Source organism: Centroberyx affinis, unplaced genomic scaffold (genome assembly GCF_046629955.1).
Source record: "Centroberyx affinis isolate AG114_WGS23_722 - 3 ecotype Tasmania unplaced genomic scaffold, CSIRO-AGI_Caff_v1 ptg002149l_1, whole genome shotgun sequence".
Classification (NCBI taxonomy): domain Eukaryota; kingdom Metazoa; phylum Chordata; class Actinopteri; order Beryciformes; family Berycidae; genus Centroberyx; species Centroberyx affinis.
This window is the reverse complement of record NW_027280466.1, coordinates 211,855-223,439: the sequence shown is the minus strand read 5'-3', so window position 1 is coordinate 223,439 and position 11,585 is coordinate 211,855. Positions and strand designations below refer to the sequence as shown.

Sequence of the window (11,585 nt, the reverse complement as noted above, 5' to 3'; positions counted from 1 at the left end):
ACAGATTCAATTATAGGTGTCCCCTCTCTGCTACAGCCAATGTCAGTTGTGTCTTTTAATTCTCTAATCAGTGGCCGGCAGGACCGCTATCACCGTCCCCATGCAGCGCCCTACTCAATACAGACATCCCAAAACACACACGGACTGGTTTTGTCAAATGTTTTATTGAGTGTAGACATCTGGGCTACTGTAAAACATGCATTATCTGTAGAAGGGGGAGAGGAGCAGGTGGCATTGTCCCCGCTGTCAGCTGTGTCAGTGCTGGCACCAGTGATGGAGATTAATGAAGTATCTGGAGAGTAATACGCTTCTTCAAATGCTGCTACAATTTGGAGTGGGGGGCCGATCCTGATCTTAAATAGCAAAGCTGTCAGGTTTTAGTGAACCTGTGCTTTGGCAAAGAAGGGGGATTCGATGCTACAGGACAGAAGAACAAACAGTGAGAATGTGGCAGTGGGTATCAGAAGCTTCAGTGGCCTGGTAGGCAGCAATCTGAATTAAACAAAAAAAAAAATCAATTTCTTAACAGTACAGTTTGTTATGTTAGCTTGCAGATTATTCTTGAGTCACTTTTTCTTTGGTGCGTTTGGTGTGTTAAATTTGAAAAAGATGATGTCTCCGTCCTCAACAGTGTAGTTTCTTCCCTGTTGTCTGTATTTCCCTGCAGCCTGTAAGATAGCAAATAAAATAAAAATTACTGAAGATTAATAAACAAACAAAATATGTATATGGAAAATGACATATACACATTTCCATATATAATAGAATGTATAAAATAATAACAAAAAAAGAATAGCAGGATGGGTATGCATCATCTACTGTAAACAACTTGAGTCCCATTGCAAACATGATACACACATTATCGCTCTCTCTCTGTCTCTCTCTCTTTCTCTCTCTCTCTCTCACACACACACACATACTTGCACCCATGTTTTTTTCGAGGGGTGTCTAAATTCCCATTGAGTGAATAATCCTCTCCTCTGCCCATTTCAGTTTTACATGCACAAGTACAAAATGTTAATAACTCTTTGATTACAGCATCATCACACTTCCCAAGGAAGCAAAATAAGTTCTAACATTTCTTTTGTATACAATAAGTGTTTGTTCTCCTTCCCAGCAAACTCAAAATAATTGACTTGAAGTGCTAATACGGACAGGTTTATGCATTCTGGTTCTGCACAGCACACAATTAATTAGAAGAATCAATGTCCCTGTAAAGGCTCAGGAGACCATTTAATCCAAGCTCAATACCACCAGAAACACTGGTTGGAGAAGGAGACAGAAAAAAAAAATCAATGGCTATTTGTGATTCCTGAGTATGTATTAAACCAGACACGTCTAACTGGTTCATTTGCACTTGAAAGCAGCCATCTGGAGCAGCAAGCTTGGCTTAAGCAGATATGATTACTAATAATGTGATATCCCCATACACTGGCCCTATTCAGACAGCCTATTCCCACAACTGGCATTAAATAGCATGGACCTTAATGCCACAGTCAGAAACGCTCCATGTTCTTATGAGGCCCAAAAAAGGGATTAGTAAGAGAGCATGCAGTAAGGACCTGACACTCAGATCTCAACCTCGGATAACAATGGTGAAAACCCCCAGAGACCGACACATTTCACACTCTGCTTGCAGCTTATGAAGGGCGGGGACAATACACTGCCGATGAATTAAATATTAAATATATTTTAAAAAGGCTTGAATAGTAAAATGGTTTAAATGTTTTCATAATACGTCCATTCCACACCGGTCCTTTCAGTAACATATTGTAGATCCCTGTGTGTCACCATCAGTGGATTAGCTGAGGCTGTAAGTGGGCAGAGGGAGGTGATGGGGATGATAATAGGATGTTTGTACAACAGCGTCTCAGGCTCTGCCACTGCTGATCACAGATGACACCCATAGCAAGGTTACAGTCACTTCCCATTTAATTCAATTGATTACGGATTACATTTTCAGTTCTGTCCATTCAGAACCTGAAATTGAATTATCAAAAAAAAAAAACCCTGAAAAACAAAAAATAAGCACCTCTGACATGAAAAGCATCCTAGAATCCTTCAATTACTAAATAACAATTTGCTGATTTGAAACTGAATTGATGCCAAACCTGAAACATCACCACTTGTAGTGGGAAAAAAAACACCAAAACATTTTAAGCATTTTGCAATATTACCTACAGTATTTAGTGCTCAGTTATTGTCTTCACAAATTCACCATGAAATCAGTTATTATATCTGACAGGGGCGTGCGCACAGCCCAGTAAAAAGGTCAAAACAAACACTGGCAGTTATAAAAAGAAGATATGCAAGTCACATTTCTGTGCCGTTCATCCATGAAACAGTCCTTATTTGAGGAATTTCACACTTTATTTAACTTGCCTCTTTATATCACTGTCACATGCCTACGGTGGCTTGGGGATTTGGCAACAGAGAGCTCTAAGCTAACAGTGCACTCTATAGATCTGATAAATGCCTGGTGAGGTGAAGAAGCACTACCTCTGAGAGACTGGGCTGAGCTATGAGCAAGACCTACCATGAGCCAGTTAAGACACATTGTGATAAAGATATGCACAGCTGGAGCAGAATGGCAGTGTTTAGAGCCAGAATCAGTTGGCTTGTCAGGAGTGGTGCTGGAGTGTGTGCAGTAATTTCTTCCCCTGAGTAAAGGTGAAGAGCAGTTTGCAGTAGGAGCTGTGTGGTGACTGTCAGCTCCACTGATCACAGGAGACTTCCCCTCATCTCCACTGGCACCCTGACTGCTCACCTTGACAGCGCTCTCACTGCCTTCCTCTTTAAAATCCTGGAATTTCATTACTTCCGCCATAATGAAGCCCTTCTCAAAGTCCGTATGGATCTTCCCTGCAGCCTGCGGAGCCTTAGTTCCTTTCTGTCACGAGGAAGGAAAAGAGAGGACACATAAGGCAAATGAATTGTTTTTGGAGAAGATGGATTACAGCACGCGAATGACATGGTGTTTGATAGGGGGATAGCGGCGTGAGCATCACTAGGGGGTGTGTTCGGTCGGGGGTATTCTTGCCTCAGTCCTGATTTCTGGATAGCTCTCCACTCGGCTGTGCCCTGCCAGGGCAGCCTGGAGACCGATAAGGACCCGGCACTGCTATCAATGCCTTCTGATTCCCATTCCGCGGTGGTATTGATTTCTGTCCAAGCAATCTTGCCTCATTGTGGGTTGCTGCTCTGCTCTCTGGTCATAACAGCAAGACTCGGTGTTGCAGTGAACGGCCAGCAATGTATTGACCTCACTGCATCGTGCCTTACTATGTTGAAATACCAAAGTTTGGTAATTCTAATACATGCGTTTCATAATATTTTATTGTAGTACACTCGGTGCTGTAGAGTGCATTAAGTGCCGGAGAATCTGAAGCTGTTTTTGATTTTTTTTAAATTGGCTTGGAACAGACAGTTGTGATTTTATCTTCCAAACATACATTTAAATACGCCCCTAGTCAGTCACCATGGATTGACCATGAAAAATATAAAATCATTTCAGATGCCAATTCAAAGAGGACAAAATAACATTTTAACAGTTTCATAAATTCTTTGTACACCGAATCCTCTTTAGTAGCCGAAGTCACAACTGGTGACTGATAAAATGTGCAATTTATATGCATTGAAATAATGCTGGGTGGAAATGACAAATGACCCAAATAAGTGACGTGGCTGCTCTGTATCATTATGACTCCTGCCTGTCGACCTGCTCCCTCTCTCTCTGCTCTGCAGCACTGTGCTCAGGAACTGTTGAGCAGTTTTAATTATGTATATAATCAGGTTGGGGTCAACATATTTCATGCCAAAAGAATGATGCGTATTTAATGACTCCAATACATTACCATCCCTATGCAATCTCATTGACGGAGTGCTTGTGAGTTTAACTACCATTAATCAGCATCAAGGTTTGTCTATCTGGAGAAAAATAGATTAGGGGAGGGATTTTTTTCATATGGCGCATTACAAGAGATCCACATTGTCCTAGTTAAGAGCTATGCAGAGCAGGCTGATAGATAATGGTCACCTCGAGGCTGCCTAATAAAGCATGCTAAAGGACTTAGGAACACGACATTACTGAGTGTAGTTTTTACAATGCAAGATGTATTGGCTTAATATAGTTACTCACTGATGCTTACCTGACTAAATGCCCCTCACACACAATCAAGGCTAGCTGTAATCAGTTATGTCAAGGAGGACAACCGTGTTTTTGAGGATGCCTTTGAAGTGTTCCAGGACTTTGCAAATAGTGAGGACATCACTCATGCTGGGACGAGTGTGCACCCAAACAAGATGATGTCACCTGAATAAAAAGTAATGTTTCCTGTAAAAACAAATAGTGATCTCACCTCCTCCTCTGGCCTAAGTACAGTCTGTTAAACTGAGAAGCCGTAAAATATTTTCCCCCAAAGTTCCTGTATACAAACTTGTGTAGGCATGGGTCATCGCATCTGTGGGTGAATCTACAGCAATACATTTTATATTAATATAAAATAATCAATGTTTAGGTGAGTCTATTTCAAAGTGGCTGGTCTTCACTTAGAGCTTTGATATTCATGTTAATTACAGTGGTTAAAAAAATTATAATACCCGCTGTGGCAAAAATATCAGGGCAGTCATATGATATTCATGCATTTGCTTTCTCATGAAATCTGCATTTCTGAACAAACCGTGAATATTAGAACAAAGTACACAGTATGAGCTATTTAGTCTGTATGTTTAGGCAGCATTTGTTTACATGCCTTACTCACAATAACTATGTAAAGTTTGTGACCTGTCAAAATAACACCAGACTGTTGATATCTTTCTTCCAGATAGCTGGGCATTAAATGCAGCTTGCCACATCTCAATGGGATTTATAGTATAAACTTTTTCCAACAGTGCTTTCTTTTAGTGAGGAATTCATGTATGGATCTATAGTTCAGACCCTGAGCTAATGTACCAGCCAATACCCTCCCACCACCACACCTGAGGTTATCCAGGGTCACTTCAGCAGCGGGGTTCCTTCAAACCTCAATTTCCCTCGATCTCCATAGGAAAATAAGTTAGGAAGTGGCTCAGTATAACATTAGGTTGGATGTTGAAATACCAACTGTGGTAAACAGTTTTTTGTCTTGTACAAAATGTCAGAGACTGGACTCAGACTCACTCTTAGGGCCATTTATTCCACTCTGTACTAAATTACTATATGGAAGCTGAAATCCCATGCATTTTGGCAAATTCAGCATAAAGAATGTAACGAAATCTTTGTAGAAAAAAAAAATCAGACATGTAACCACCTGTACTGTGAGTAATTTAGTAATTTTAGTAACTAAAAAAGTATCAGTGTCCTGTCAAGGACATATCATAGCACATATTGCTGCTGCAGTCAACACATAAATAATTTGTCATGTTTAATTTAGAATAATTGTGAGTCCATTAGTAATGACAAATTTAGAGAGGATTAAAACTTTTAAATAGTGTAAATATCCACAGTGACTGTGATAGTGATAGTGACCCTCCATGAGATTTTCTGTCATTATTGTGACCATAAAAACAGCAGCTTATCCAATTTGCAGGGTCTTCTGTTTATTCGCCTTAGGCATGTGAAGATTGATGAGAGTTGTGATCCAAGGCACAAAACTGCAATGATCTGCTTTGTGACAAGTGCTTTGACTAGATGCTACTGCAGTAAAATTGCAATGATTTGTGAAAATTGTAGTCCCTGTTATTTTAAAAGGACTTAAAGCATTCTATACTGTAAAGGTTTGATGGTGTATCAAAATTGTAATGCCTTGCAATATCTGCAGAACTGTTAAAAAAAAATAGGTGATGGCAAAATCATAAATTCCTAGGGGACTGAGGGACTGAATGATAGATATGAATTACTATGACATGGTACAACCCAAATCTGCTTTAAGTTTTCAAAAACTTTCACATGACTTTTCCAGATTTTTTAACCCCCTATCTGAAGTGCATGTAGCTCTTGACAAGTCAAATACCTTATCATAACTGCACTCAATCCTTTCATTTGCTCAAAAAAAAAAAAAAAAAAAAAAAAAACTTTTATACAATAGCAGCATGCCAAGCCAACATCTGTATTGATGTAAATCCTGCGATCCCGTTGCACAAAGCTCTTGGCGGGCCGGGCTCAGTAAACTGAGACACACAGGGAGGAGGAGCCCCCAGCAAGGCCCACAAACAGTCGGATGAAAAGCGACATCAATTTCGGCACAGACAACCCCCGTCACACAGATTAGGCAGGCACAATGCACCGGCCCCTTATCTCTAGCGGCAGGAGGAGGGCAGGCAGATCTGCACAGGATGGAAACATTCTCATGGACGTAATGGGCAAAATCAATTGTTGCCCTCCTCAATCAATGTAGCCCCCACTTTCACTGTTCAGCAGCTCACCAGTAATTGAAGTTATCCTTGGCCTGTAATGACTAGCTAAAGCACAACCATGACAAAGTTGAAAGTGTGCGATATCAGTGAGGGTGCCAGCAGGGTGGAACGTGGAACACTGTGTGTGTGTGTGTGTGTGTGTGTGTGTGTGTGTGTGTGTGTGTGTGTGTGTGTGTGTGTCGGGTGCGCACCCTCACACTCATTGGTGCACACAACTGGCAGCTGGCTCTTACCCGAACGGTCCATGCACGGACCTCATCTGGTCCAGCAGTGAAGAAGTACTCAAGCTGCAGGGTTGAGTAGCCTGTCTTGATGATCTTGGTCAGGACACTGGTGGAATTACGCAAAGAGAGGGGGAGAGAAAATTCAGTTTGAATGGAGAGACCTAAACTGAAGCAAACACAAGGACTAGTTAAGGATTCTTTATTGGCACTGATTCCTAGTCAAAGTTCACTTCGGTGGCAAGGCCCCATTCATTCAAATACAAACTCATTAAATTAATAAGATGGGTCACTTCGTTTCACATAGGACATTCAACTCTCCAATGGTTTCTTTGATTAATTGGAAAGCTTGTAGACTCATTTAGCATTTTTAAGAATTCAACCCAACGCCTCGTTCTGTGCCCAGAGAGAAAAAAAAAATCTGCTGTCACAATTTCTTTCTCTCCATAGAGGTTTTCACATGAGAACAATAAACCCAAAATGCCCAAGTTATAATTATACCTACAGATGACAGATGACAGTTAAAAACTTAATTTAGAGGAAAACCCTTTGACTGAGTTGTTCGGTAAAGAGAGGGATCCTTTGCTTTATAATGGTAATTACTCTGCCATTTATTATTCTATCAGCACATGCAATTAAAGGAGTGCATGGAGGACACAGTTGATAATAAAGTGTGGGGAGACTGAATGCTAATTAACCTCTGCGTCTTGTGCTCTGTGCAGTACTTCTGCCTCTCCTCTTCACTCATGTCCTGTAGCTGGCTCTCCAGACCTCCGCTGAAGGGGATGACCAAGGCCCCTGGGTCATGACTGTCCACCCACTCCTTGATTTTCACCAACCTGGTAAAACAGCAGCCACACAACTAGTTGGAGGGCTTGACTGACATGTAAAGTATTTGTTATCTGCTGGTGCATGCATATTCATGAGAGCGGCTCAACGCATGAATGTTTACTGTACCGTTGCGGGAGATTGTGCTCCCAAGGTAGCATTTCTGTCAGAGAGAGTTTCACTTTCTTTCCGTGAAACTTTCCAACTAAGAATTTATAATGAAACGGCATGTGCTCGTATGATATAATACAGATTCATAAAGATTTTAAAAGAAATGTGCCGCCCTATTTTTTATTATAATGGACAAATAGAATTCATTCAACCAGTTAGTGTCCAACCAAACAATTACTGCAAGGCCAGGGGGAAGTGGAAGCAAAACTACCCACTAAGTGTAGTTTTCCCACTTATAAATGTCTTTGTCGCTCCCCTAACTGTTTGAGAGTTTTTTTTGCCTTCCAATTCAGCAGGGCACCTGACATTGCAGGACAAAGATATCCTGCAATGTCTTACAGTTAATGGTAACTCTCAGTCAGAACAATATAAGGGAGTTAGGGCAATTATGAGATTAGCCCCACATGCTTTCAGGCTGGGATTGGACAGGTCTCAAAGAACAGCATCACACAAATCCATTTTCACACGGCGGGCCTGACAGAGCTCCTAGGCTGGATTGATTCTAAGGGTCCCTGTCATTATCTGTAATCCTAGTTTCCTGTTTAAAGCCTATAAGAAATCAAAGACTGGGAGGGGCCGCAACACCTCAATACCACATCTATTCCAATAACAATGTCACTGCTTTATCACCTACAGTACCGTATCACCGCTCCTACCAAATGATTATCAATACACAACATCTGACAGGCAATGGCTGTCCCGGGAAACCACAGTTTTGCTTTTATTGGATGCGTTTCCCAACAAGCATGAATAACACTATGGGCTAAATTTTAAATGCCTCATACGCCAGTCTGTCTGTCTGCTCAGACACACATCTATTAAGAACCATAACCTAATATTTCCCTTTCTGTTAGCACTATGTATGTAGTTGAGGTTTGACAGCCACCGCAATAAGGTGGTCACTATGTCTCATAAAGGACAAAAAAAAAAATCACATTTAGTCAAAACTGAAAACTTGAAAACATAGGAGATGGCTGGCTCTCCAAGAGGGGAAAAAATCCAATCTGAGATAATAACAGCTGTAGTTTGTCACTTTTAGGAGCACAGCTGTCTATTTGGTGGCACGTTATTTGCATTCCTCAGGTATCGCGTTCTCTACAGGCGGCTGAATAATGATTCACAAATCACTCTCCCCACACCAGTCAAGGGCTGTGATCCTGTGAATAGACCATTGTACCTGAGACTGTAATTGGTGAAGACTTGACAGAGCCGAGCCAAGCCAGCCAAGTAACAAAGAGGCTCTTGGTAGAAGGCTGAGGGATGATTTTAATAATGTGAAGCCGAGATGGGGAACGTGAGCTGCAAATGAGCATGGGGGTCTCTGGGTCCTTGCACTGAGTGACATAGGAGCAGACAAACACCTTGCCACAGGAACATGAAACACCCCCTTCCCTCAACTCCAGAAACAAAGCATTGTCAATTAAGAGCTTTGATGCTCCGTCAACATGACTTCCAAAACCAATTCTGTCAACTTCACCACTGTCTAGTCATGCCACTTTGCAATTTGTATTTATGTCCTTTCCAATTATTTGTAGGAAATTTTGTGTGGATGTATAAATTGGGCAAAATGTTAATGTACAACAACATGCCTTTGTTCATATCAAAAGATAGCAAAGGTGTTTCTCAGTCATGCATGAAATTCTAAATAATAACCTAAAAAGGATTCATGTTATGAAGACCAAAGTGTTGATAAGAATCACGTTTTCTTTACATCAAGGCTTCACACCTCTTGGTGTTTAGAGCTTGAGTTAAGTCTGGTGTACCGCTTCCGTCCCATCTCATTCTATGAAATAAGAAATAGGCTTGCTTTTTTATTCCTCAAGGGAGGTTTAATTGGATATATCTCTCATTTGGTGATCATTCACATCTTCACATCAAGATTGCTTGGAATTATTATGCACAGGTTTGAGTAATTCTAAGAAAAAATAAAATGTGGGTGTTGGTGTTCTCTAGCATAAGGTTTTACAAGTATGAGTTACAAAAAATCCAACAAGAGAGATTGTGTGTGTGTGTGTGTGTGTGTGTGTGTGTGTGTGTGTGTGTGTGTGTGTATGTGTGTATGTGTGTGTGTGCGTGTGTGTCTGTGTGTGTGTCTTGTCAGTCTCCCATTATGTCCTAGCATTGAGTGCCATCTCTCACTGCTCCGTTAATAGAAAGATTCAGCACTTTCTGGTCTTGATATCCTTCTCTGAACAAATGATGCCTGAAATTTTTATTCTTTTTATAATGGAATTCCAATGGCCTTTGCTGCAAATCTAGTGGAAATTTTTGCATATCAAGTGGGAAAAATTAAATGTTAACCACGTTTTAATGTGATTAAGGGTGACAGGGACATTATTTCTGCTAATCATTCACCAGCTTAAAAGGCTCAAACAAGACTGAGGAACAAGCCATGTTTGTGCTGCTTTTCCTGCTGCTCTCAATTCAAGGAGAAAAAATATTTCAAAAGCAAGTATACTTAGCTTTTTCATATATATGTGCTTTCACCATCAACTTGACAAATCTAAAACACAATATGCAGTTATTTTTTCAGTTTAGGTTAATTGGTATTATAAGATAAGTTGAATGTTAAATCAGCACCGTGAAAATCACTCCTTTATCTGGTCATTTTACAACAAGAAAAACAGCTTTCACATGCTATTTGTTGTAAGCTTTAGATTTGATGCCCGTAGCACTTACTATATGTGCGATTAAAAGCACAATATGTAGTGAAATAATGACAAAACAAAAAAGCAAAAACAAAAGGAGCTTCCACAACAGGCTGGGTCTGAATGGAGACGTCCCACAGGGGGCCTCCCTCTGGGGCCAGTCTATTTGTCTTTTTGTGTGGGAATCCTGAAGGGGGAATAATTCCTGTGTTTCCGCATGCCTGGGGCTTCCCTGGGCTTTGTCAGAGCTTTGATCTGCTTAAACGACTCAGGAGGGGAAAACAATGGGAGCTGCTAAAGTACAGGTGCAGCTACCTGAGACAATGACCTGGGCCTGTGTCTGACATGCATTCATACAGGCTGGCTTTATTATCAGCGCTTAGCCAGGTAAGCCTGTAAAAGGTGGGCCATCACCTCCACTCTGAGTGCCTCCTTTCAGATGCAATTGAATGCTGACAGACCTGAGGAGTAATCCACTACCTGCCTCACCCTCTTCTGCAACTTCATTACTGACCCACCCGCGACCAGACAGACTGGCTCAGCACCTGAACCTGTTTACATCAGCCTTGTGCTATTGAGCCATTTCACATTTCTTGGCAGCTGCCGGCTTGCATGCTAGGCACCAACTCATCAAGTAATAAACCCAAGGGTCCCTTCTGTTTTGCTAGTCCCCGGCTGCAGAAGGCACTGTGGCACACAGCATCCTAACCCCCTCCTCTTCCCTTCCCCTATGAAGGGAGACAGAAATGAGAGGTATGAGCTCATGGTGGCTTTTGAGGCTGGGAAGTCGGGGGCTCTGTGGGATGCTTTTCATCCTCCCAGTGGTGAGCTCCTGAGAGACATGAGTGCAGACGCTCTCTGCTCCCTGTGGCCATGGCCGGATGGAGAGGCATTACACACATCAGTCTCTGAGAAGGAGGCAGATCTGACACACACACAAACACACACACACGCACAAACACACACACCATTGCCAATACTGTCAACTTCTTTCACTCTTCAAAGCAATCAGGGGCTGGAGGAAACAGAACACAGTGCAGGCACAATGGGAGCAGCTTTAATTAAGAGCATCATCTCGCATCCTGTCTCAAACAAACCTCAAGGGCGTGCTAGTAACAGGCTTTTTTGAACAACTTTCTTTCTTTTCTTTGATAACTACATCCATTAAATTTTCAAAGACAAATCCTTGACTTTAAATATTTACGCGACAGACGTAACCCTAACAAACACTCACTCTCAGTTCCGTCCTTATGATGATAGTTGAGAATGCATTACCATAGCTGTGGCCCTGTTTAAGGCTCTTCGCGAGGAGGGGAAAAAAAGA

At 41.5% G+C, this 11,585-nt stretch overlaps 1 protein-coding gene across 5 annotated transcripts in view; it reads right to left on the bottom strand.

The window, feature by feature from the left end:
• Positions 1-273: 273 nt before the first annotated feature.
• The window catches only part of LOC139654770 (obg-like ATPase 1), a 39,473-nt gene continuing 28,161 nt past the window's right edge, over positions 274-11,585 (bottom strand). For 4 of the 5 annotated variants that reach the window (XM_071531934.1, XM_071531935.1, XM_071531936.1 and 1 more), the window contains 4 exons: positions 7,313-7,453; positions 6,627-6,723; positions 2,768-2,890; positions 274-668 (listed from right to left, as the gene is read on the bottom strand). In XM_071531934.1, coding sequence (XP_071388035.1) covers positions 567-668; positions 2,768-2,890; positions 6,627-6,723; positions 7,313-7,453 — 463 coding nt within the window. In that variant the 3' untranslated portion in view covers positions 274-566. The remainder of the gene's footprint in view (positions 669-2,767; positions 2,891-6,626; positions 6,724-7,312; positions 7,454-11,585) is intronic. The other variant, XM_071531937.1, reaches the window with a different exon arrangement.